This window comes from Pleurodeles waltl, chromosome 3_2 (assembly GCF_031143425.1).
Source record: "Pleurodeles waltl isolate 20211129_DDA chromosome 3_2, aPleWal1.hap1.20221129, whole genome shotgun sequence".
NCBI classification, from domain to species: domain Eukaryota; kingdom Metazoa; phylum Chordata; class Amphibia; order Caudata; family Salamandridae; genus Pleurodeles; species Pleurodeles waltl.
In genome coordinates, this window is record NC_090441.1 from 133,427,810 (window position 1) to 133,454,481 (window position 26,672).

The 26,672-nt window shown below is 44.5% G+C and overlaps 1 protein-coding gene across 5 annotated transcripts in view; it reads right to left on the reverse strand.

Annotated features, from left to right (window-relative positions):
• Positions 1 to 26,672, reverse strand: part of PIMREG (PICALM interacting mitotic regulator) — a 66,161-nt gene that overhangs the window by 23,662 nt on the left and 15,827 nt on the right. For all 5 annotated transcript variants that reach the window (XM_069226996.1, XM_069226997.1, XM_069226998.1 and 2 more), the window contains exons 2-3: positions 6,070 to 6,381; positions 1,285 to 1,662 (exon numbers count right to left, since the gene is read on the reverse strand). In XM_069226996.1, coding sequence (XP_069083097.1) covers positions 1,285 to 1,662; positions 6,070 to 6,360 — 669 coding nt within the window. In that variant the 5' untranslated portion in view covers positions 6,361 to 6,381. The remainder of the gene's footprint in view (positions 1 to 1,284; positions 1,663 to 6,069; positions 6,382 to 26,672) is intronic.

Sequence of the window (26,672 nt, forward strand, 5' to 3'; positions counted from 1 at the left end):
GGGTAAGTGGACTGAACACATTCAATTACCAGGGAAGACCAGGAGACAAAAACAGAGGCAGAAATTCCCTTTGTAGCAAGACATTTTGGGTGACTGTCTGTGGATCCAGCTAGAAGGTTTCACTGGGAGGCGATTTGCAATTCTTAGGTCCCTTATTAATTGTAGTATTGTTGTATAAATACTCACATGGAAAAGCTGATCCAACGCCATGTCTACTGATCCTCCAAAAGCCCCACACACTCCACCCTCCAAAGTAGAAACATGACTGTCAATGTTACTGGGCACAGCCTAAAGTGTTCGTTTTTGCCCGATGCGAACATAACAGAGGCACACGACTTGCAAAACTAGTGTAGGTACTTAATACATGGCATAACCTAAGCCCATGACATACAGGTACTGGGGGTATAGGTAGTAGGCCTATACCTCACACTGCTGGGCATGGAAGCACATCAGGTCCTGTGGTCACTGATATCTGAGAATGGTAAAGGCCTTTGCAGTATACCTTTAGTAATGGAGGCAGGAGAAAATGTAAGGCATTACAAATCCTATGAAATTCACTGAAAACCTTTGTTTAAATAGATTTACTATTCTCGAATAAGCAAACTTGCCGTTCTCCGTTATAACAAAATATTAGAAAATTGCTAAAACGATTTCAGCTGAAAGAATGCTATTGATAGGATCCAAAATGTATTTTGGACTTGCAGCGCTCTTAACTTCATACACAGAAAAATGAAAATGTTTAATTTCATGCATATTATTAGCACCATCACATACGATATCATCAATTACGTTATTAATCTGCCATGACATATGACATCATACGTAGATAAACAGCTGCAGTTACTACGAGAGTAGAATAAATCTTTCACAATTTCATCATGTTGTTGAGTTCAAGAAAATATTAAGCCCACAAACATGTTCTCATTGTTGAAAATTGCTTGTTCGGCCATGTTAGACAGGCATTGTATTGACTTACTATAAAAGTGGTTCCCAAACTTGACTTCGGTGGACCCCCACTTTATCATTACTTGAACCCGGGGACCCCCACTGAATAGTTATGGGCATAGGGGACCCCCCCCTCCACTGAGTCATTCCTGAAGGCTGGGGACATAATCTGTTAATATTGTTTAATTTTCTAAGCAGTCGCGGACCCCCCGAGTAGGCTTCGCAGACCCCCAGGGATCCTCAGACCACAGGTTGGGAACCACTGTACTATAAAATCACTAGTTTAGAAAAGAGGTAGGTTCTGTAAGGGATCCAGACCACTGGGAGACTGCTATTTACTTGCCTCCTTCTGCTGACCGGAGTAGGTGAGGAATAGGGGCTCTTCAAAGCTGCTGTTCTCGTCGACCTCCGAAGAGAGAGACCGTCTTTTCCAACCCAACGTGAAAAGCTTCTCCATTCTTTCCGCTCAGAGTTGTTTTGTTTCTTTGTGGATCCCGATTGAGGAGAGACCCGGTTATTGGTCTTGGGAGTGGATCTGGAGACTGATTTTGGGGTGGTGGCAGAGATTGCCTTGCTGCTCCTGCGGCACGGAGTTTGAGGTGAAGAACTTTGCTTTTCTCCACTGCTGGTGACACTCTTTCTCGGCCCAACAGTTTTTCCTTTTACTGGAGAGGCCACCAAATACTTACTTTGGCTCTGGCAAGTTTTCTGCATTTTCTACAATAAATAAAAACATGATGAAAATTACTCTTTGAGCAATATAAAGTGTGTCTTCATCCAAGGAAACAATACAGAAAAAAATCCGTAAGTCCATGAAATGAGTAAACAGAAGGTCTGGGGACACAATCTTAGCATAAAGGCACAAAATGAGTTAAAATCAAATTGGCAAGGGTAAGATAACTTGGCTGTGAAATAGGAAAGGGGTTATAGGCTGGGATAATAAACAATCTTTCTATTTTATGTAACAAAAGGCTTTTGCGGCATGCAGTGTAAAATTACAAAAAAAGGCAAGCCAAATGATGTTTACAAACGAGTTGAGAAGTGCAAGCAGAGTGATTTAGCCCATTTCCTTGGCATAGTAGGAGATTCCAAAAGAAACGCAATTTCTGGGACAACAACCAAAGCACAAATACTCCCAATGCTTATTGGCCTGGCATAGTGAATCCCTAGTAAGTTTTTTTAGTTCTGTATGCCCCCATTTGAATGGAACTATGCCTTGTTGTAATAGCATGAACATAAATTAAAAAAATGACATTGAAATAAAATAATAAAAAAAACACACACCTTTCTTCTAAAGTTCTTCATCTCAACAAAGTTAAGTACTTACCGTTAATGCACCGTAGTATTTCGAGATGAAAAAATAAATGGACACTTTTTTTGGTCCATATTTCACATGCCAGCCTGAGGGCTGCTTTTAAAAACTAGGTAGATCAAGAGATTAGGTTTAAATCTTTGGGATCTATCGAGCTGATGCAGTGATTACCAAGATTGGTTTAGGTTTGCACAGTTAGTGCAGCTAAATGAGTAAAGTGCAATGGATACATCACGCTTAGTTATAAACAATGGTTGTGTCAAAGTTACCACATCCATGGGTCAACTAGCGAGATGATGCCATGGTGGTGAGGTTTTATAGGCGCACCTCCTCACCCTATATTCTCTTTTCATTATGAAGGGAAAGGTGAATAGGAGCTTTTAGTTTCTTCGTGAAAGACAAACAAACGATTGGGGAATATTCCTAAGAATGTGTTTAAAAAAGACTGATCAGGAGGCAGTTGGCGAAAGTATAAGATGCAGACGTGGTCACCCCAACCCTGTTTCGGGGATCTGCAGCCACAAAACAGTCTTTTGGGTTACAATCTATATTATAAGCAGAACAGTGTGAAGCTTTGAAGCTCATTAAGATGCAACTGTAAGAGAGAGCAGTATAGCCTTGGCAGTTTGTAGCAGACTAAATGAACTTGGCAAACATTCCTACATTGTCGGTTCAATTTCAAGTACTCAAGGTCTGCATACCTCAAACATGCTGCAGACACTCTGAGTACATTATCAAGTCATTGGATGAATTAAACTGCCAAATAGGAAACAAACTATGTTATACGTTCAGCAGCACTAGGCAAAGATCCTCAAGGATATAAGGTGGCAAGTGCATGTTTATGCAAGTCCCTTATCCCTGCTATCTACCATGATACAATCAAATACATGTGTGTTACTCCTACAAGTAGCAGGAGCAACTAAAACAAGTATTTGCAATGCAAAAGGTCTCATATTTGCTTGAGATAGAGTTATTGGAATTGTAAATTCATAACTCGACTTTTCTTGCGTCATAAATTGGTCAACTTTGCCCCATAATTTTGTCTTTTCCTGCCATATAATTCCAGTGGCCCTGCATATAAATAAAGCACTCCCATTTACCTTCTTCCCTTTATGTGCAGCAAAAAATGCAAATGTTGCCATGTGGCAATCTGCATCACTGGGCGAACGGCAATGTGGAGTGGGGGGGGTGACCCCAAAAGTGTTGTGGAATATTGCATAACTGGGTCGCTCCCCAAGGGGGGCAGTTTTTTAGGCCGTTTCTACCCCCCTTGGAGGCAGATGGTCTATTTTAATTAGGCCGATCTGCCCCCAAGGGGAGGGGTGTGGGGGGGGCAGAAGTCACTAGACATCAGGGAGATTTTATATATAATTTTCAGAAATGTCTGCATTTGGTAAGTTTCCCTAGATGGCTGCTGAGCCCAGGACCAAAAACGCAGGTGCCCCCCCCCCCCTGTAAAAACAGGTAGTTTTGTAATAAATAATTTTGATGTGTCCATTTGCCCAGGTTGTGTTTTCTGGCATTTCCTGTTGCAGGCACTAGGCCCACTCACACAGGTGAGGTACCATTTGTATCGGGAGACTTGGGAGAATGCTGGGTGGAAGGACGTTTTTGGCTCCCCTCAGATTTCAGAACTTTCCATCACCGAAATGTGAGGAAAACTTTTTTTTTTTTGCCACATTTTGAGGTTTGCAAAGGATTCTAGGTAACAGAACCTGGTGAGAGCCCTACACGTCACCCCATCTTCGATTCCCCTAGGTGTCTAGTTTTCAAAAAATGCACAGGTTTGCTAGGTTTCACTAGGTGCCAGCTGAGCTAGAGGCCAAAATCCACAGCTAGGCACTTTTCCAAAACATTTGATGTGTCCATGATGCGTTTCCTGTCGCGGGCATTAGGCCTACCCACACAAGTGAGGTACCATTTTTATCTGGAGACTTGGGGGAACACAGAATAGAAGAACAAGTGTTATTGCCCCTTGTCTTTCTCTACATCTTTTTCCTTCCAAAGGTAAGACATTCTGAAAAAAAGAAGTCTATTTGAGAAATGCCCTGTAATCCACATGCTAGTATGGTCACCCCGGAATCCAGAGATGTGCAAATAACCACTGCTTCTAAACACTTGATCTTGTGCCCATTTTGGAAATATAAAAGTTTCCTTGATACCTATTTTTCACTCTTTATAATTCATCAAATGAATTGCTGTATACCCGGTATACAATGAAAACCCATTGCAAGGTGCAGCTAATTTATTGGCTCTGGTTACCTAGGGTTCGTGAAGAGACTTACAAGCCCTATTCATCGCCGGACCCAGAAGGGTCCAGCAGACATAACAGTATATTGCTATCAAAAATCTGCCATAGCTGGAAAATGTTAGAGGAAAACGTGGACAGAAATGGCTGTTTTTTTCAACTCTATTTCAAATTTTTTATTTCAGCTGTTACTTTCTGCAGGAAAACCTTCGAATATCTACACAAATGACCCCTTGCTGAATTCAGAATTTTGTCTACTTTTCAGAAATGTTTATCTGTCCGGGATCTACCATTTGTTTTACACCCATTTCTGTCACTAACTGGAAGGAGGCTGAATGCACACACACACAAACATTTTTTTTAGTAAAAATGGGGTACGTCAGAGTAAAATGCCAAAATTGTGGTTTTCTGATTCAAGTCTGCCTGTTCCTGAAAGCTGGGAAGACGGTGATTTTAGCCCCGCAAACCCTTTGTTTATGCCATTTTCAGGTGGGGAACAGGGGGTGGGGTGAAGGGGAGGGGGAGAAATCACAGGCTTTCTTCTGCAGCACTTTTTTCCTTTTGGGGGGGGGGGGGGGGGACGGACTACATTTTAGCTGTATTGTGGCTAATTTCTTGGTCTCCTCCAAGGGAACCCACAAACTCTGGGTACCTTTAGAATCCCTAGGATGTTGGGGGAAAAAAGGACGCAAATTTGGCGTGGATAGCTTATGTGGACAAAAGGTTACGAGGGCCTAAGCGCGAACTACCCTAAATTGCCAAAAAAAAAGGCTCGGCAGCCGAGGGGGAAAAGGCCTGGCAGCAAAGTGGTTAATCATCAATCCAGGATGTCCATCAGTGACTCTATGACCAAGAAACCAATCAGTAAAAAATAGATTTAGAAAATTCAGATTTTCAAAACATGCAATTCTACCCTGGGTTATCCCACGTATAAAATGCATACATTTACATACACAATGGCTACAAAGCAATTTAGTGGATTCCATGGGTATGCTTTTCCATGCACTCAATGACATACAACAGAAGAGTAAAGGTGTGTGAGAAAGATCAGTGCTCCAATAAAACAGTACCTTCTTCCACTTGTAGGCATTCACATTGCTTTTAAAATACACATTCAAGAGAACATTACATTATTGTTGAAGGCATTTCTCAGTTTAAAAATAAGATGCGCCTCATAGGTTCTGAAGGACATTTTCTCTCTGCATTTTGACTTCTGAAAGTTGAACTGGTGCTATAAAACATGGTAAGAAAATGTGGATTTCAGATTTGCTAATAGTATTTCTTACAAGTAAACAAACGGCTGTAAATTGTTTTAGATTGGACTCATGCCTTGTCATTTATTTGACTAATCTACCCACAGGCGCAGGTTTAGAAAAGTACTGGATCAGAAAGTTATGTTAAGATTGCCCGGATGGCATTAAATTATGAGCAGAATACCCAATTCGACGTCGGTTGTTGATTTTAAGACAGTGTAACGTATGTAGACAAACATATCCACTTACAATGCAGACAAACAAATGGAGTAACCATTTGTTATGGCACTTCCATCTCGAAATATAAATACCTGAGACACGTTTCCAAAAGCATTTTTAGCTGTTCTTCTCATGGTCTGAAAGGGGCGCTGTTTGTCTTTAAATTCTAAACTTTCCCAAGTTGGGTTCTCACTTATATTGACTTGCACTGGTTTCAAAGGCATCCGCTTCCTCAAAGACATTCGGAGAGTGTTAAGAGAGCTTGAAGAAGGAATCTTTCGAAATTTATCTGGAACTGGGCTGTCATTTTCATCAAAATCTTCTAAAATCCTGTGACTTCTCCAACCAACAGTTTGCCCAACACTCTGCAACATGGAGGCCATCTCTTCACTTTCAATATTTCTCTATTAAGGTAATAAAATTATTAGTTTGTACGAACTTTTATACTGCATTTCTGACAAATCAATGAACATTTTATGATCTACACCAGTGGTTCCCAACCTTTTCACTTCTGTGTCCCCCTATTTTATCAATACTGGAGCCTGGGGACCCCCAGTTAATCATTATTGGAACCTGGGGACCCCCACGGAGTCATTACTGATAGCTGGGACTGATAGCTGGGACCTAATAATATTAAATTTTTTAAGAAGTCGCGGACCCCCTGAGGAGGCTTCGCGGGCCCCTAGGGGTCCCCGGCCCACAGGTTGGGAACCACTGATCTACACCATACACATTTGAGCAAAAACAATGAGAATGCTTAGCTGTGTTTCACCATATGTTGCACATAAAGCCTTGGACTTCCGGTTCCATTTTTAAAAAGTCATGCTGGGCTGGAAACCTGCTGTTATGTTATGTGGATCTATATGGTGCAACTTATCACCTGTGAGGGTATCCAGGCGCTGTTAATTTAACCTGTGATCAGCAACAAGCAGAAGCCAAGTCTAAAGGTTAAAGCGTTGGCCCTATTGGTGCCTTTATGGTCTACATGAAGATTACTTTATGAATGCCATTCAATACTAACTGCAAAAACAACATCCAATGCAAGTGATCAAAGTCCAAAAACGGAGTCAGCTGGCAAACACATCCCCCTACTCAAACCACTAACCCTTTAATAAAGTTGAGAACCATCACCTCTCGTTCTCAGTTGCATCATCCCTAGTGCACCTTAACTGCTACCCATCTGTGAACTCAGGCACTAAAAACGTTTGACATTGTCAAATTTGGCATCTCCTCGTTAGCCCACATAGGTTCAGCAATAGGATAGCACTGGATTCAGAGCACCCCAAAGTCGACTAGAGTCTCCCAGCTGCAGATAGGTAAAGAAGGAGGGTGAAGACAGGCAGTTCTAGTAAGAAAAGGATCTGAAGTTTCCTGTCCAGGGAAGACCTGGCCTGGCAGTTCGGGCTGTACTGTTCCTACAGGGAGCAGGGTCAAGACTGATTTGGATTTGGCTAGGTTCAAACTGGAGTGGCATGGTGAGCAAAAGAATGATGGATTTAACCCAGATCTGTAATTGGAGGCGAGTGTTCGAAAAGTTTCAGCACACATCCATCATCCTTTTGTGTGAGTGGGACCTGAAGCAATGAGACCTCTGTTCAGTGATCCCAATGGCAAGGGCATTTCCTATGTACTTACTTTTATGTCATTAGAAAAGTCACAACAATGCGCTCCTAAAATGGGGCCAGGGAGGCTAGAGGTGTCTGCAAGCTCCCCATTGTCAAAGACTGGGATGTCATCCTGGAGGGATTGAAGACCGCATTACACACTAACTCACTGGAATAATAATAATAATGCCCTTCTTTCTTATCTAGATTACCTTACTGGTGGTGTGTACATGTGTACGTTAGTTTTAAAAAAAATGTTATTCCCTTCTCACTCTCACACACTCACTCACTTGAAGGGTCTCATACGAAGGTGTCTCCACTATCCCCAATGCTCCATGACCCTTGCTACCCAGTCAGCAGTAATTGGTTCAGACTTCCCAATCATTCTGTCCAACATAGTCTAGAATGTACTAAGCCTCTTCCCTCTGCAGTGCATTACACTTATTTCTTACAATCGCAAGAATAACATTCAATTTTCTGAGTCTAACTTTATTGTGAAGATGACTTACATTAGAGACAGTAAATATTTGCCCAATTCTCTATGCCTTGATTCTTGTGAAGCTGTTTTTTATTAACAAAAATCCCAATAAAGTTTCTTGGAAGAAACATTTTCTAGTGCCTTATCAAATTTATGAAAGTTTTTTTGTCTCTGTTTTTGCTTAGAGAGGGTCGAAAATCAGTTCAATCTCCCAGCATCCCATAACAGATAGCAATCACACCATCCTTTTCTGTCAGAGAAGGTGACCTTTCTGCTGCCCTTAGAAACAGAGTTGGGATTCTGGTGGAAAGTGGATTAATAGTTGGAGGGGATGCGAATCTTCACCAAGTAACAATGCACAATCCTGTACCAGGTCCAGTTAGGTCTTAATATGTTAACCCTGAGCTCAACCCTTGGTAGCTGTAGAAGAGAGCAGACAGGCTTAACTTAGTTAAAATATGCAATTCATTTATCAATACTAAAGTTACAAAGTAGAACACACAACACAATAAAAATCCTAATCTAATTTATGTTTAATGAACAAATAGACACCAAAACGAAATCGGATTTAGGTAATCAATAATGTGAATTTTAGAGGTTGTAAGTCAAAATAGTGCCTAAAAGTGCAAAACCCCAATTGTGGTTATTTGGTCCAACAAGACCCAGTCCAAGTCAAAAGTTAAGGGCGAGGTACTGCAGGTCAGGTACTGGGACTAGATTTGTCCAAATGTAAACTTTACATTCTGGCTTAGAGGATTTCCTGCAGAAAAGACAGTGCTGATGGGTCAGGCTGCATGCTGGATGCCTAGGAGGGTACGATGACGGCAACCAGGTGAACCGTAGGTTGTTGGTGCGAGTCTGGGCTCCTCAGATAACCCGATGCAGTCGTCGCTGATGGTGAGAAAGCTTAGAAGGGGCAAAATCCACTATCTGTGCGCCCAGGAAGCTCTAGTCAGCAGTCAGATGCTGTTTAACTTCAACCTCGGTGAAGCCTTTCCTCTGTGCGTTCAGACTCAAAATCTTTACTACAAGTCGAAATGCTTTTAGCAGGAGAAACCTACAAGTTGATCCAGACCAGTGATTTGACGGGCAGACTGAAGGTCTGTTCCGGTCAGCACCGGTTCTGGTCTGATGATTCTCTAGAGAAAAAAGTCTAAAAAAGTTAAAGTGTTGAGGTTAGCAGATGTTATGGTCTGAGGAGTACACTAACGACCATCCAAGGGTCCAAGACATTGTGGGCACCACTAGAGGGTTATGGCTTACTTTCACAGATGCCACTACCAGAGTCCAGGGAAAATCCAGTTAGAACTGGTCAGTAGGGCTCTTGAAAAATGTAAGCTTCTTGCAGCTTTTGTAGCTTAATAGGAGGTCAGCTAACTAACCCTTAGAGTCCACTTCTCTGCCATGGGTACAAATGGGAGCTGGTCAAGTCATTGGGGTCTCTCTTCACAGGTTCTACTACAAGTGCAGTCCTCCTGTTTTCATCAGGTTCAGATGTGTCCAGGGGTGCCACATTTATGCCTGGCATTAGCCTATGGGTGGTGGACTCCCTGATCAATAGGGACAAAGTTTCCAGGAGCAACTCTACACACTTTAACATCACTTCCTGGGGGTTTGGCCCTAAACAATCCCATAATGTTTACTGTGCCAAAATCCAACATGGCAGACCCTTTCTTCCTCTGGGCAGAACTTTGATCACACCTCTGAGGTGCGTCTAGGAAAATGAGAAAGTCTCCGTGCTAACTAGTTCTTAAACAGCTCTCCCTCCGCAGTCCTGATTCCGACTACCTGGACAACAGAGAGAGAAAGCCTAGGTGTGCGTTAGATATGCCTGTGACAGGGGATGGCCCTATGAAGCCTGTGCAGTTGGTGAGCACATCCCCGGGTACCTTGTCAGGAGGTCAGACCTCCTCTGACCCAAGGCTTTTATGTTCCCTTTACTGAGAGCTATTCCCACCTCTTTGCAGGGTGCCAGCAGGCTGCTATATGAGGTGTTGGGGATTAACTCTGAAAAAGCTACCAGAGGCTTTCGGCAGATAAGAATTTTCTAAAGTCATTATTTCTCAAATAGATAAAATTAGACTTTGGTATGAAGTTGGATTTTGTTTGTCTATAAAAAGGAGTGTTTGAAGTATTTTCCTAGTTATTATCAAGCTGAAATTAACTAGATTAGTTGTAATAAAGTAACCCAATGTTTCTATGACACAGCCAGCCTTGCTATAGTAAAAAAGGGGTTTGGGGCCTTTTACAATGCAAGGACAGGTAACAATGTTAAATACATGTATCCTACTTTTAACTACAATACACCATAAAGGAATGTTATTAATAGCATGATTTAAACAGATTGAAATGGCAGTTTCAAAGTACCCAGCTAGACTGCTGTGGCAGGCATGGAGCCCTTTTTACATGGTCACATTACTGATGGCTCATGATGTGCTGCAGTCAAAAAAGTGGTACTGCCCTTATCTTTCTAGGTTTTCTCAGCAACATTGTAGAACCAGATATCCTTGGCACAGTTTCCCCCCCCAACTTTTGCTTTCCATCCTCCCTTTTTTGCTAAGTTCGTTTTTGCTTGCCTTATCACTCTACCCACTTTCCCACTGCTAACCAGTGTTAAAGTGCTTGTGTTATCTCCTTCAAAAATGAGAAGATCGGCATACGCCCATTTGGCATTTTAATTTACTTGTATGTTCCTACCAAAGTGACACTACCTGTACCCAGGGTCTGTAAATTAAATGATACTCATAGGCCTGACGCACTTATTGTGCCACCTATTTAGGTAGCCCTTTAAACATGTCTCAGGCCTGCCACTGTAGCTTGTGTGTACAGTTTTAATCCAACATGTCGACCTGGCAAGGTAAGCCTCTTGCCAGGCCCAAACCTCCCCTTTTTTTTTTATTAATACATAAAAGTCACCCCTATGGTAGACCCTATGCAGTCCAGAAGGTGCAGGGTGCAGTGTATTTAAAAAAAAAAAAAAAAGTTGGACGTGTACTTTCAAGTTTTACAGATCCTGGTAGTGAAAACTTCCAATTGGGAGCATATAGAAATGTCAAGTTTAGTGTCTAAAGAACTGTAATTTACAACCCTCTTTAATGGTAAAGTTAATTTTAAGTCACAATTTCAAAAACGCCACTTCTAGAAAATTGTAAAACAAAGGGGGTTGAATCTTTAGATTCATGCTAGATTGAACCACGATTAAAATACAACAAAGAACCTAAGTACCTCGTCCAAGATGCTAACAACAATGACTTTATAGATCAAGACATTTCATTTCATGATCACACTGGTATTCCTGTTTCATTCAACCAATTGGACAACATTTAAGACAAAAAAATCACTGATTAATCATACACAGCATTATCCACGGGTAGCAAAACATAAATCAGCATAATCTTAATAGGCACAAACAAACTTCATAATAAATTATGCTAGTTCAGTTCATTGCAAAATCACAGTAGGGTCAAATGTCCATGATCCAGTAACTTGATATGTCCATACTCTGTCCTCTGGGAGTGGGAACCTCCAGAACCATCTCTTAATTAAAAGTGGGCACCAGGTATAAATATTGGACCCCCAGATCTAACTCTTCAGTACACTTCTGGACCTGTGGGAGGCTCAGAAGGTCTATTCTGCAGCTCTATAAGAAGGACTTTTACTCTGCTGCCAGAGTAAAAAGAACTGGACCTGCATCTTGAACCCAGAACCATCAGAGAGACTCCAAGGACAGGTTGGCTGGCCTCCTCATCAGAACCACAGGGACACAAAAAGCTTCAACCACCTTCAACCAACAACCTGTACACTGCCTGCTGCGAGTCCTGTATCCAAGTGGTGCCTCCCCAGTCCTCGACCTTGGAAGTGAGCCTGAAAGTGCTCTTCCAATCCAGCTGTGGCCCTGTGAGAAGGGCAGATGCAGCACAACGCATCACCTGCAGCTTCCACAGAACCACCACTGTGCAATGCATCCTCGACGCAGGCCTTCACATCTTAAGTCCCTCGTAAACAGCATCCTTGACCATGCCACAAGACATCGCATCACAACCTTAAACCACAGCTTGCCCTGCATCCTTGGCACTGGCCTTCGCATTACCCTCTCAATGACAGAATCCTCAATGACAATGCAGGACTCTGCATTGCAGCTTCCTGAGAACCTCAATGTGGGATTTCACAACACTCAACACTCTGCAAACCAGAATTAAGGTTCTTTGGGGAGTGTGCCTAACTTGGTACCTGTATCTGGCCCAAGCTCCATTGCGGTTACCCAGTCCGGTGCGACCAAATATCCACAGTTGGTACTTTGTGCTTCTAGGCACGATTTTCACTTAAATCTTTAAGATTGCATAGCTCTGGTTCTACTGATTAGATTTCTGTTGTTTTGGTGTCAAATAGTTTATTAAAATTTGCTCCATTTTTCTAAATTGGTGTGGGATTTTTCTTGTGTTATATTTTCACTATTACTGTTTGAAGTGGTTCATAAATACTTTACAAAGTGCCTTTACGTTAAGCTTGACTGCTTTTGTGCCAAGCTACCAGTCTGTTCAGCACTGGTTGATTTGGGACTTGCTTACGTTTCCCCCAACAGGAATTATTGTTGCTTCTTGAGAAGGGAGTCACCCCTTCAACCAGTAACTAGATTTCCTACAAACATTGTGTTTAGTTTCGGAAGAGTGTTACTGTCCAGTTATAAATCTGAACCTTCTGAACAATTTTGTATTTTACAAACATTTCAAGATGGAAGGGGTAGATTCTTTAAGGGATGCCTTACAGACAGGAGAATATTTGGCAAGGTTGATCTGAAAGATGCATACCTATTTGTCCCAATCCATTAATCTCACCGGTACGTTATACAGTTTCTGCATCATCTCAAGTCGCTTCCATTCGGCCTCGCCTCAGTCCTTTGGAGTTTTAGCAAACTCCTAAATTCAGTTGTTGAATTACTGAGATGTCACTGTGTTAGACAAAATATATCTGTATGATATGTTAAAGATGGCCCATTTCAAGCAATTGCTAGAATCTCAAATACTGTGAGCAGTTTCCCCCATCCGGGGGTTTGGTTCTAAGAAAAGACAAAAGAAATCTGTCTTTGTTCCGTTACAGATAATTCAATTTGCGGGCTTCACAACAGAGTCCATCGAAGTGGCACTCATTCTCCTGCAGAAAAATATCAAACTAATTAAAAGAAAAAAATATATATATTCTGTTGGCCCTCAAATTGAACAGTTTTGCCCTGCGTCGGATTGTGGGACTTCTGTCCTCATTCATGCAAGTATTTTCTGGCCTCTACTTCTTTACTGGGTGCCACAATGTCTCAAAACACTCTCTTCATAGTGGCCTTCCTTACTCAGCCTTACCTTCCTTTTTCCCAAAGGCAAAAGAAGGGTTGAAGTAGTGGCTTCCCCATATTGAGGCCCGGAATAGAAAATGCATTTATGGCAGAGTTCAAGATATCACATCATATATCACCGTCTGACCAGAGGGATTCTACTTCAGGCAGAGTACCTCCCGTGTCTCTCCAACTCAGTAGTAGACAGGGTTCCAAATTTCTTAAAGTCAAAACTAATCAGACCCGAGAGCCCAATATGTTTAACAAAAAAACTTCACCTTTGAGGTCCAAATCACCTAGATCTCGCTGTTTCGCAATTAAATTGCATAGACCGATGCGTCTTCAGTTTGTGACTATATCTAGAAGCAGAAGACTCATTTCTACAGTGGTGGGACTCAATTCTGGGTAACACCTCCCTCCTTTCATGTGGATTCTCTGAACTCGGATAAACCAGAAGAGGGACTTTGTCTCAAAACGATTAATGACATCTTTATGGCTGCCCCAAGTGTAGCTCCCCCAACTTCTGGAGCGGTCTGATTTCTCCCTCCATTTCCTCACTTGTTTACAGATCCCCAAGATCACCCCCACGATTCAGTGCTCAAGAGCCATCGTAGTCTTATAGTGTTTAAGATTTCAGGTCTGCCCTGGCATGTCCTAGGTTCTTTGCATGAAGTACTGTCAGCGAGCTACGATTCAGGGGCTCCTTCCATTTAATCTGGTTGGAAATATACCTGGATGGCCTGGGTTAGCTGGTGAGCGGAACAAAAGATTGATTTTGTATCTGCACTTCTAGTAGAGGGGGTAAATGTTTTGCTATCTGTTTATGTTTCAGGCAAGGCCTATAGAATGGTTACTTCATAGCGATCAGCTATGTTATACCTTGGTCAAAAATGTCCAGCAAGATTAAAACTGTTCAGCTCTATAGGACATAAAGTTGGCATCTGATTTAATTTTGCCTTGGCCCAGTAATGAAATGCCCTTTCACAAGCAACTGTCAGATAAATTAACCATGCTCTTGTGTTTGTGATTCTTTAGAAGAGTATCTGATGTAGGAGCTTTAGATGTGGCTAACAGCTCTTTCCCTCCGCACAGTGTATGTGATTAGATGCCCCAAAGCAATGTCCTGGTTTATTTTTTAGCCTGCTTTCCATCAATTTAAAAACCTATGTGTAGTTTCATATAAGCATAATTATGAATCCCAAACTTCTGCTTTTTAATCCTCCTTTAACTTTGCAGTTATTGATTTCTTACAAAAACACTTAAGTCAGGATCTCCATCTATTCTTGCCAGATGGATTATGGCTGAAGTTGGCATTGATGTTTTACTGTTTAGTGTCTACTCTGCTAGAGGAGCAAAGGCATTTAAAGGATACCTTAACTGGTCTCCTTGTGAGTACATTCTTAAATAAGTGGATTGATCTACAGCATTTACCTTCACAAACCAATTGATCATGCGAACTGCAATGTTATTGCAGAGCTTCAAACTTGACAAACAGACCTTTGGTCTTGTAACAGAATGGAAAATCTCCCCCATTAAAGGGACAAGGAGTCTGGATTCTATTAAAGACACAATGACAAAGATTATTCCAGCCACCTCTCTCGTGTGTTACAATTTTTATATTTGTCTTCCTGTCTACTTACGCCCATATTATCACTGGTAGAAGACGTTCTGCCCACCTACATGGTGTTGTAACGAGGGAAATGTTGAAAGCTCCTGGGAAACAACCAGGCACAAATAACATTCTAAATAAACAATAGTAGCTATATAGAAGTTATGCACTCTGCCATCCGGTAATTGCCACAATAATAATCCGCAGTTATGTTCCCATGTTAAAGATGGACGGTCCCTGTCCTGCATTAAGGAGAAAGGGTGCTAATGCATGAAGTGTGCGGCCATTTTTAGGATCGAAGCACAATCGTTCTGGCCTTTTGTAATCTACCGCCCTTCATTCTTTGTTGTGCTTGTCTTAAATGCTTCATTTTTAGGGTTGAGCCTGCGTTGCATGCGCTCGCGCATCGCGGCGAGACGCTTTAGTTATTAAAAAAAGGCTCAGAGCCCTGTCGACGTCACGTCAGTGTGTTTCATTGGTTCGTGGACTTGCCTAGTAAAATCTGCTAGCTTTCATTAGTGGAAGGCATGCACACGTCATGCCTTTTCCGGTGGTTAGCCCTCCTCGAGCGCAGCGACCAAGTACAGAAAACATGCGAGGCTCGCTGTTTTCTGTCGGATCGTGGACTACTTTTTCTCTATTTTCCTAGCGCGATTTCACTTGGCAGAAGTCGAGCGCTTTACACAGTTAATTTCACTTTTTCGGGTTACGTACATAAAAGCACTTTTGTCGATAGATGAAAAGTCGGGTTAGGAGTTTACAACGCGATCAGCTCTAACATGAGCAAACGCGAGACCCGTTGCATTGCAAATGTTGTTATTGGTGCAGTTTGTGAAATGTCCCTCCTTTGTGTGCTAAGTTCCCTCCCAGGCGATTTCACAAAGTGAACATTTTTGTTGGCCATCACACTAGGTCACATTTCCTCCAGTTACAGCGTGTGATGCCCCTCCTCTGGTTTCGGTTTGCCTTTCATCCAAGCCGCGATCCTTTCTAGACATTCACGCAGGGAACCAATAACTCTCGCGCTCATGCTGCGCTTGAATTGGCTGGCTTCTGTCAACTATTTTAGTTTTCATTTTCAATTTATGTGGCAAGAAAAGTCCAGTTAGGAATTTACTACGCTAATAGCTCTAACTCGAGCCAATGTGATAACCATTGAATTGGAAGTGCTTGTTATGCAGGCTGGTGGCAACAGAACGCTTATAGTTCATTATACACTGGCCGCCTCTTAGGCGCTGGCTGTAGTGGTTCTTTGCTGTCAGCAGTTCACAAGGTTATGCTTGTTACTACCACAGAACCGTGAAGCTGCCACAAACACCCACTCTTGGTTTTCTGTGAAAATGTAATCATTAGCGGTCGTAAACGTTTATTATGGTAGCAATCCTTTCTGCAATGGAAAAGTACATAGTAACCTGCAAAAGAACTTAATAGTTGACGTTTAAGTAACTATAAAGTACTGGTTAGTAAACTGTACACGCAGGATTGGGACTGTAAACATTTACAAACTCCTCATCGTTTTAGGAAGCTCCTGGTATGCCCAGTTACCTCAGCTTCCTAGCAGTGTGCACCGGCTGGGAAGCCGTGGGAGCCGAGGGCTTTAGCACTGTTTGGCTTCAAGAACAAGGCGTCAGCTTATCTCAACAGGAAGGGGACATGCTGCACGGGCGGGGACTTGGCAGGCAGAGGAAAAACACATTTCACAGCATTAGCTCCTCAGAATAAGATTCCAGGAGGTATGCGGACACCCATTGCCGCTTACACACCCCAGAGAAGGAAAATACGGAGCAGGAATGGTGTATGTCATTCAATAGGAAGCAGATGCTGTCTGCAGACAGCAAGACAAGAACAGGGCCATCTGCTGGCCTCCTGCAGCCAAGACACGGCGAAGCAAACACCACTGCCCGGACAGCAGCCCCCACAACTTATGTCATGTGGTTTAATGTAAAAGCGGGGAAATTAACATACCGACCAAGAAGATTATATTCGAGTATCAAAAAACTGGTCTCCGTGTTTGCAACAGGAACTGAGCTGCTGATGCGCACACATGGAGGTCGTTAGTTAGTCCTTTGAAATGTGAGAAGTTTAAAAGGCGAATGGAGGGATCATCTGGAAATACTTTTTTGTTTGGATTCCGGAGATGGGGTGGGGTGAGGTGAGGAAGTGCAGCCGTTCTTGCAAAGGGAAACTTGTCAATCTCTAATTTGATCACGATGGCTAACTTGAGGAGTCAGGGTAAAAGGAGCATCCCTGAAAGGGTCTGTTATGAACTCGAAGTAAAAACAGGGAAAACTGGCCCGGCTTGTGTTTGTTACAAAAACGACTTCCTTCGTGAGGACCGAGAAATTATATTACTTTGCCATGGCCTGCTAGTGATATAACTTTCTAGACGGGAAGTGGGGAATTCCTGCAGACTTAATTTGACTATTCGGTCTATCGCGCAGAGGCTGCCAGATGTTTCCTTGTGGAACATTAAACTTGTGCAGGGCATGTGAATGTCGGCCCAAAATTTCTGCACGTACCTCTTTTAGATATCTGGATGGATGAATTTGAATTCTTTGACTCTCAATGGAAGTCGCAGTTGGTACCTATTAGACCGCCTTAGGGTGGTGACCCCTAACTTTTTGCCTGCCTCCCTCCACTTTTTGGACACTGTTTTTGCTGGTTTTAGGACTCTGCGCACTTTACCACTGCTATCCAGTGCTAAAGCGCATATCCTCTGTCCCTTAAAACATGGTGGCATGGGTTCATACCCAATTGGCTTATTTAACCTACTTGTAAGACCCCAGTAAAGTGCACCACATGTGCCCAGGGCCTGCAGATTAAATGCTACTAGTGGGCCTGCAGCACAGATTGTGCCACCCACATAAGTTGCCTATTAATCATGCCCCAGGCCTGCCATTGCAAGGCCTGTGTGTGCAGTTTCACTGCCACTTCGACTTGGCATTTAAAAGCGCTTGCCAAGCCTTAAACTCCAAATGTTCTACATAAAAGTCACCCCTAAGGTAGGCTCTAGGTAACCCATAGGGCAGGGTGCTATGTAGATAAGAGGCAGGACATGTACCTGTACAGTTTATATGTCCTGGTAGAGTAAAACTCTTAAGTTAGTTTTTCCACTGCTGTGAGGCCTGCTCTTTTCATAGGCTAACATTAGGGCTAACCTCATATAGTGTTTGAGTGGTAGATTCTGATCTGAAAGGAGTAACAAGGTCATATTTAGTACGGCCAGAATGGTAATACAAAATCCTGCTGTAAGGAAATGCCTCCTTGGCATGGTTACCCCCTGACTTTTTGCCTTTGCTGATGCTATGTTTTGAATTGAAAGTGTGCTGAGGCCTGCTAACCAGGCCCCAGCACCAGTGTTCTTTCCCTAACCTGTACTTTTGATTCCACAATTGGCACACCCTGGCATCCAGATAAGTCCCTTGTAACTGGTACCTCTGGTACCAAGGGCCCTGATGCCAGGGAAGGTCTCTAAGGGCTGCAGCATGTATTATGCCACCCTGGAGACCCCTCACTCAGCACAGACACACTGCTTACCTGCTTGTGTGTGCTAGTGAGAACAAAATGAGTAAGTCGACATGGCACTCCCCTCAGGGTGCCATGCCAGCCTCTCACTGCCTATGCAGTATAGGTAAGACACCCCTCTAGCAGGCCTTACAGCCCTAAGGCAGGGTGCACTATACCATAGGTGAGGGTACCAGTGCATGAGCACTGTACCCCTACAGTGTCTAAGCAAAACCTTAGACATTGTAAGTGCAGGGTAGCCATAAGAGTATATGGTCTGGGAGTGTTTTACACGAACTCCACAGCACCATAATGGCTACACTGAAAACTGGGAAGTTTGGTATCAAACTTCTCAGCACAATAAATGCACACTGATGCCAGTGTACATTTTATTGTAAAATACACCACAGAGGGCACCTTAGAGGTGCCCTCTGAAACTTAACCGACTATCTGTGTAGGCTGACTGGTTCCAGCAGCCTGCCACACTAGAGACATGTTGCTGGCCCCATGGGGACAGTGCCTTTGTCACTCTGAGGCCAGTAACAAAGCCTGCACTGGGTGGAGATGCTAACACCTCCCCCAGGCAGGAGCTGTAACACCTGGCGGTGAGCCTCAAAGGCTCACCCCTTTGTCACAGCACAGTAGGGCACTCCAGCTTAGTGGAGTTGCCCGCCCCCTCCGGCCACGGCCCCCACTTTTGGCGGCAAGGCTGGAGGAAACAAAGAAAGCAACAAGGAGGAGTCACTGACCAGTCAGGACAGCCCCTAAGGTGTCCTGAGCTGAAGTGACTCTAACTTTTAGAAATCCTCCATCTTGCAGATGGAGGATTCCCCCAATAGGATTAGGGATGTGCCCCCCTCCCCTTGGGAGGAGGCACAAGGAGGGTGTACCCACCCTCAGGGCTAGTAGCCATTGGCTACTAACCCCCCAGACCTAAACACGCCCTTAAATTTAGTATTTAAGGGCTCTCCCTGAACCTAGAAACTAGATTCCTGCAACTACAAGAAGAAGGACTGCTGAGCTAAAAAAACCCTGCAGAGGAAGAACAGAAGACACCAACTGCCTTGGCCCCAGACTCACCGGCCTGTCTCCTGCCTTCCAAAGAACCCTGCTCCAGCGACGCTTTCCAAGGGACCAGCGACCTCTGAATCCTCTGAGGACTGCCCTGCTTCGAAAAAGACAAGAAACTCCCGAGGACAGCGGCACTGCTCCAAAAGAACTGCAACTTTGTTACAAGGAGCAGATTTAAAGACCCCTGCAACTCCCCGCAAGAAGCGTGAGACTTGCAACACTGCACCCGGCGACCCCGACTCGACTGGTGGAGAACAACCAACTCAGGGAGGACCCTCCGGCGACTCTACGACTGTGAGTAACCAAAGTTGTCCCCCATGTGCCCCCACAGCGACGCCTGCAGAGGGAATCCCCAGGCTCCCCCTGACCGCGACTGTCTGAACTCCATTTCCCGACGGCTGGAAAAGACCCTGCACCCGCAGCCCCCAGCCCCTAAAGAAACGGAACTTCTGTGCAGGAGTGACCCCCAGGAGGCCCTCTCCCTTGCCCAGGTGGTGGCTACCCCGAGGAGCCCCCCCCTTGCCTGCCTGCAACGCTGAAGAGATCCCTTGATCTCTCATTGACTTCCATTAAAAACCCGACGCGTGTTTGCACACTGCACCCGGCCGCCCCCGCGCTGCTGAGGGTGCACTTTCTGTGCTGACTTGTGTCCCCCCCGGTGCCCTACAAAACCCCCCTGGTCTGCCCTCCGAAGACGCGGGTACTTACCTGCTGGCAGACTGGAACCGGGACACCCCCTTCTCTCCATTGAAGCCTATGTGTTTTGGGCACCTCTTTGACCTTTGCACCTGACCGGCCCCGAGCTGCTGGTGTGATAACTTTGGGGTTGCTCTGAACCCCCAATAGTGGGCTACCTTGGACCAAAAACTGAAACCTGTAAGTGACTTACTTACCTGTTAAAACTAACAATAACTTACCTCCCCCAGGAACTGTGAAAATTGCACTGTGTCCACTTTTAAAACAGCTTATTGTGTTTTATGTAAAAAGTATACCTGCTAAAGTAATGATTCAAAGTTCCTAGAGTACTTACCTGAAATACCTTTCAAATGAGATATTACATGTAAAATTTGAACCTGTGGTTCTTAAAATAAACTAAGAAAATATATTTTTCTATAACAAAACCTATTGGCTGGATTTGTCTCTGAGTGTGTGTACCTCATTTATTGTCTATGTGTATGTACAACAAATGCTTAACACTACTCCTTGGATAAGCCTACTGCTCGACCACACTACCACAAAATAGAGCATTAGTATTATCTCTTTTTGCCACTATCTTACCTCTAAGGGGAACCCTTGGACTCTGTGCATACTATTCCTTACTTTGAAATAGTGCATACAGAGCCAACTTCCTACATTGGTGGATCAGCGGTGGGGTACAAGACTTTGCATTTGCTGGACTACTCGGCCAATACCTGATCACACGACAAATTCCAAAATTGTCATTAGAAATTGATTTTTGCAATTTGAAAAGTTTTCTAAATTCTTTAAAGTCCTGCTAGGGCCTTGTGTTAGTCCCTGTTAGCATTTCTTTTAGAGTTTAAAAGTTTGTAAAAGTTTGAATTAGATTCTAGAACTAGTTTTAGATTCTTAAAAGCATTCCAACTTTTAGAAGAATAATGTCTAGTACAGAGATGAATGTGGTGGAACTCGACACCACACCTTACCTCCATCTCCAGATGAAAGAGCTAAGGTCACTCTGTAACATAAGAAAAATAACAATGGGCTCCAGACCTACCAAAGTACAGCTCCAGGAGCTGTTGGCAGAGTATGATAGAGCCAACCCCTCTGTGGATAACACAGAGGAGGATGATAGTGAACTGGAGGAAGAATCCCCTCCACCAGTCCTATCTAGGGAGAACAGGGCTTCTCAAGCCCTGACTCCAAAAATAATAGTCAGAGATGCTGGCTCCCTCACAGGAGGGTCCAGCCTCTCTGAAATCACTGAGGATAACTCCAGTGAAGAGGACATCCAGTTAGCCAGGATGGCCAAAAGATTGGCTTTGGAAAAACAGATCCTAGCCATAGAAAGGGAAAGACAAGAGATGGGCCTAAGACCCATCAATGGTGGCAGCAACATAACTAGGGTCAGAGATTCTCCTGACATGTTGAAAATCACCAAAGGGATTGTAACTAAATATGAAGATGGTGATGACATCACCAAATGGTTCACAGCTTTTGAGAGGGCTTGTGAAACCAGAAAAGTGAACAAATCTCACTGGGGTGCTCTCCTTTGGGAAATGTTCACAGGAAAGTGTAGGGATAGACTCCTTACACTCTCTAAAAAAGATGCAGAATCTTATGACCTCATGAAGGGTACCCTGATTGAGGGCTTTGGATTCTCCACTGAGGAGTATAGGATTAGGTTCAGGGGGGCTCAAAAATCCTCGAGCCAGACCTGGGTTGACTTTGTAGACTACTCAGTAAAAACACTAGATGGTTGGATTCAAGGCAATGGTGTAAATGATTATGATGGGCTGTACAATTTATTTGTGAAAGAACACCTATTAAGTAATTGTTTTAATGATAAACTGCATCAGCATCTGGTGGACCTAGGACCAATTTCTCCCCAAGAATTGGGAAAGAAGGCGGACCATTGGGTCAAGACTAGGGTGTCCAAAACTTCCACAGGGGGTGACCAAAAGAAAGGGGTCACAAAACCTCCCCAGGGGAAAGGTGGTGAGACAGCCAAAAACAAAAATAGTAAAGAGTCTTCTACAGGCCCCCAAAAACCTGCACAGGAGGGTGGGCCCAGAGCCTCTTCACAAAACAATTCTGGGTACAAGGGTAAAAACTTTGATCCCAAAAAGGCCTGGTGTCGTAACTGTAGTCAGTCTGGACACCAAACTGGAGACAAGGCCTGTCCCAAGAAAGATACCACTTCTAACTCCCATCCAGCTAAAACTGGAATGGCCAGTCTCCAAGTGGGATCAACAGTGTGCCCAGAGCAAATCAGGTGTCACACTGAAGCTACATTAGTCTCTGAGGGTGGGGTGGATTTAGCCACACTGGCTGCCTGGCCCCCTAACATGCAAAAATACAGGCAGCAGCTCTTAATTAATGGGACAAGTGTAGAGGGCCTGAGGGATACAGGTGCCAGTGTCACCATGGTGACAGAGAAACTGGTTTCCCCTGGCCAATACCTGACTGGACAAACCTATCCAGTCACCATTGCTGACAATCAAACTAAAGTACATCCCATGGCAATGGTAACTTTAGAGTGGGGAGGGGTCAATGGCCTGAAACAGGTGGTGGTCTTCTCAAATATCCCAGTAGACTGTTTGCTTGGAAACGACCTGGAGTCCTCAGCATGGGCTGAGGTAGAACTGAAAACCCATGCAGCCATGCTGGGTATCCCTGAACTGGTGTGTGTCAAGACTAGGGCACAGTGCAAGGCACAGGGTGAAAAAGTAGAGCTGGAGTCTGGAAAAATGGCCCAGCCTACCAAGAGAAAAGGAAAGTCAGCTGGGAAACCAGCTGCAACACAACACCAAAAAGAGAACCTCTCTTCTCAGGAAGAAGTTCTGCCCTCTGAAGGAACTGAGCCTATGGAGCTGGAACCTTATCAGGTTGAGCTCTTCGGCCCAGGGGGACCCTCAAGGGAAGAGTTGTGTAAGGGACAAGAAACCTGTCCCTCTCTTGAAGGCCTTAGGCAGCAAGCTGCTGAAGAGTCCAAAGGCAAGAAAAATGGAACACATAGGGTCTATTGGGAAGACGGACTCCTGTACACTGAGGCAAGAGATCCCAAACCTGGTGCCACTAGGAGAGTGGTAGTGCCTCACAGTTTCAGAGAGTTTATCCTGACCTTAGCCCATGATATTCCCCTTGCTGGGCATTTGGGACAAACCAAGACGTGGGAGAGGTTAGTCAACCACTTCTACTGGACCAATATGTCCCAGAAGGTTAAGGAGTTTTGCCTCTCCTGCCCCACCTGTCAAGCCAGTGGTAAATCAGGTGGGCATCCAAAGGCCCCCCTCATTCCACTTCCAGTGGTGGGGGTCCCCTTTGAAAGAGTGGGTGTGGACATAGTTGGTCCACTAGAACCTCCCACAGCCTCAGGAAATATGTACATCCTAGTAGTAGTGGATCATGCTACTAGGTATCCTGAAGCTATTCCCCTTAGGTCAACTACTGCCCCTGCAGTAGCCAAGGCCCTCATTGGTATCTTTACCAGAGTGGGCTTCCCTAAGGAGGTGGTGTCTGACAGAGGTACCAACTTCATGTCAGCATACCTAAAACACATGTGGAATGAATGTGGGGTGACTTATAAATTCACTACACCATATCATCCACAAACCAATGGCCTTGTTGAGAGATTCAACAAGACATTAAAGGGCATGATCATGGGGCTCCCAGAGAAACTCAAAAGGAGATGGGATGTCCTCTTGCCATGTCTGCTTTTCGCTTACAGAGAGGTGCCTCAGAAGGGAGTAGGATTCTCACCCTTTGAACTTCTGTTTGGCGACCCTGTAAGGGGACCACTTGCTCTTGTTAAAGAAGGCTGGGAGAGACCTCTTCATGAGCCTAAACAAGACATAGTGGACTATGTACTTGGCCTTCGCTCAAGAATGGCAGAGTACATGGAAAAGGCAAGTAAAAACCTTGAGGCCAGCCAACAACTCCATAAGTTGTGGTATGACCAAAAGGCTGCACTGGTTGAATTTCAACCAGGGCAGAAAGTCTGGGTTCTGGAGCCTGTGGCTCCCAGGGCACTCCAGGACAAATGGAGTGGCCCTTACCCAATACTAGAAAGGAAGAGTCAGGTCACCTACCTGGTAGACCTGGGCACAAGCAGGAGCCCCAAGAGGGTGATCCATGTAAACCGCCTTAAGCTCTTCCATGACAGGGCTGATGTAAATCTGTTGATGGTGACAGATGAGGACCAGGAAGCTGAGAGTGAACCTCTCCCTGATCTCCTCTCATCAGACCCTAAAGATGGCTCAGTAGATGGAGTGATCTACTCAGACACCCTCTCTAGCCAACAGCAGTCTGACTGTAGGAAGGTCCTGCAGCAGTTTGCTGAACTCTTTTCCCTAACCCCTGGTCAGACACACCTGTGTACCCATGATGTGGACACAGGAGACAGCATGCCTGTCAAAAACAAAATATTTAGACAGTCTGATCAAGTTAAGGAAAGCATCAAGGTGGAAGTCCACAAGATGCTGGAATTGGGAGTAATAGAGCACTCTGACAGCCCCTGGGCTAGCCCAGTGGTCTTAGTCCCCAAACCTCACACCAAAGATGGAAAGAGAGAGATGAGGTTTTGTGTGGACTACAGAGGTCTCAACTCTGTCACCAAGACAGATGCCCATCCCATTCCTAGAGCTGATGAGCTCATAGACAAATTAGGGGCTGCCAAATTCTTAAGTACCTTTGACTTAACAGCAGGGTACTGGCAAATCAGAATGGCCCCTGGAGCAAAAGAAAAGACAGCATTCTCCACACCTGATGGGCATTATCAGTTCACTGTTATGCCCTTTGGTTTAAAGAATGCCCCTGCCACCTTCCAAAGGTTGGTGAATCAAGTCCTTGCTGGCTGGAATCCTTTAGTGCAGCTTATCTTGATGATATTGCTGTCTTCAGCTCCACCTGGCAGGATTACCTGGTCCACCTGAAGAAGGTTTTGAAGGCCCTGCAATCTGCAGGCCTCTCTATCAAGGCATCCAAATGCCAGATAGGGCAGGGAACTGTGGTTTACTTGGGACACCTTGTAGGTGGAGGCCAAGTTCAGCCACTCCAACCCAAGATCCAGACTATTCTGGACTGGGCAGCTCCAAAAACCCAGACTCAAGTCAGGGCATTCCTTGGCTTGACTGGGTACTATAGGAGGTTTGTGAAGGGATATGGATCCATTGTGACAGCCCTCACAGAACTCACCTCCAAGAAAATGCCCAAGAAAGTAAACTGGACTGTAGAATGCCAACAGGCCTTTGACACCCTGAAGCAAGCTATGTGCACAGCACCAGTTCTAAAAGCTCCAGATTACTCCAAGCAATTCATTGAGCAAACAGATGCCTCTGAACATGGGATAGGGGCAGTTTTGTCCCAAACAAATGATGATGGCCTTGACCAGCCTGTTGCTTTCATTAGCAGGAAGTTACTCCCCAGGGAGCAGCGTTGGAGTGCAATTGAGAGGGAGGCCTTTGCTGTGGTTTGGTCCCTGAAGAAGCTGAGACCATACCTCTTTGGTACTCACTTCCTAGTTCAGACTGACCACAGACCTCTCAGATGGCTGATGCAAATGAAAGGTGAAAATCCAAAACTGTTGAGGTGGTCCATCTCCCTACAGGGAATGGACTTTATAGTGGAACACAGACCTGGGACTGCCCATGCCAATGCAGATGGCCTTTCCAGGTTCTTCCACTTAGACAATGAAGACTCTCTTGGGAAAGGTTAGTCTCATCCTCTTTCGTTTGGGGGGGGGGGGGGGGGGGGGGGGGTTGTGTAAGGAAATGCCTCCTTGGCATGGTTACAACCTGACTTTTTGCCTTTGCTGATGCTATGTTTTGAATTGAAAGTGTGCTGAGGCCTGCTAACCAGGCCCCAGCACCAGTGTTCTTTCCCTAACCTGTACTTTTGATTCCACAATTGGCACACCCTGGCATCCAGATAAGTCCCTTGTAACTGGTACCTCTGGTACCAAGGGCCCTGATGCCAGGGAAGGTCTCTAAGGGCTGCAGCATGTATTATGCCACCCTGGAGACCCCTCACTCAGCACAGACACACTGCTTACCAGCTTGTGTGTGCTAGTGAGAACAAAATGAGTAAGTCGACATGGCACTCCCCTCAGGGTGCCATGCCAGCCTCTCACTGCCTATGCAGTATAGGTAAGACACCCCTCTAGCAGGCCTTACAGCCCTAAGGCAGGGTGCACTATACCATAGGTGAGGGTACCAGTGCATGAGCACTGTGCCCTACAGTGTCTAAGCAAAACCTTAGACATTGTAAGTGCAGGGTAGCCATAAGAGTATATGGTCTGGGAGTCTGTTTTACACGAACTCCACAGCACCATAATGGCTACACTGAAAACTGGGAAGTTTGGTATCAAACTTCTCAGCACAATAAATGCACACTGATGCCAGTGTACATTTTATTGTAAAATACACCAC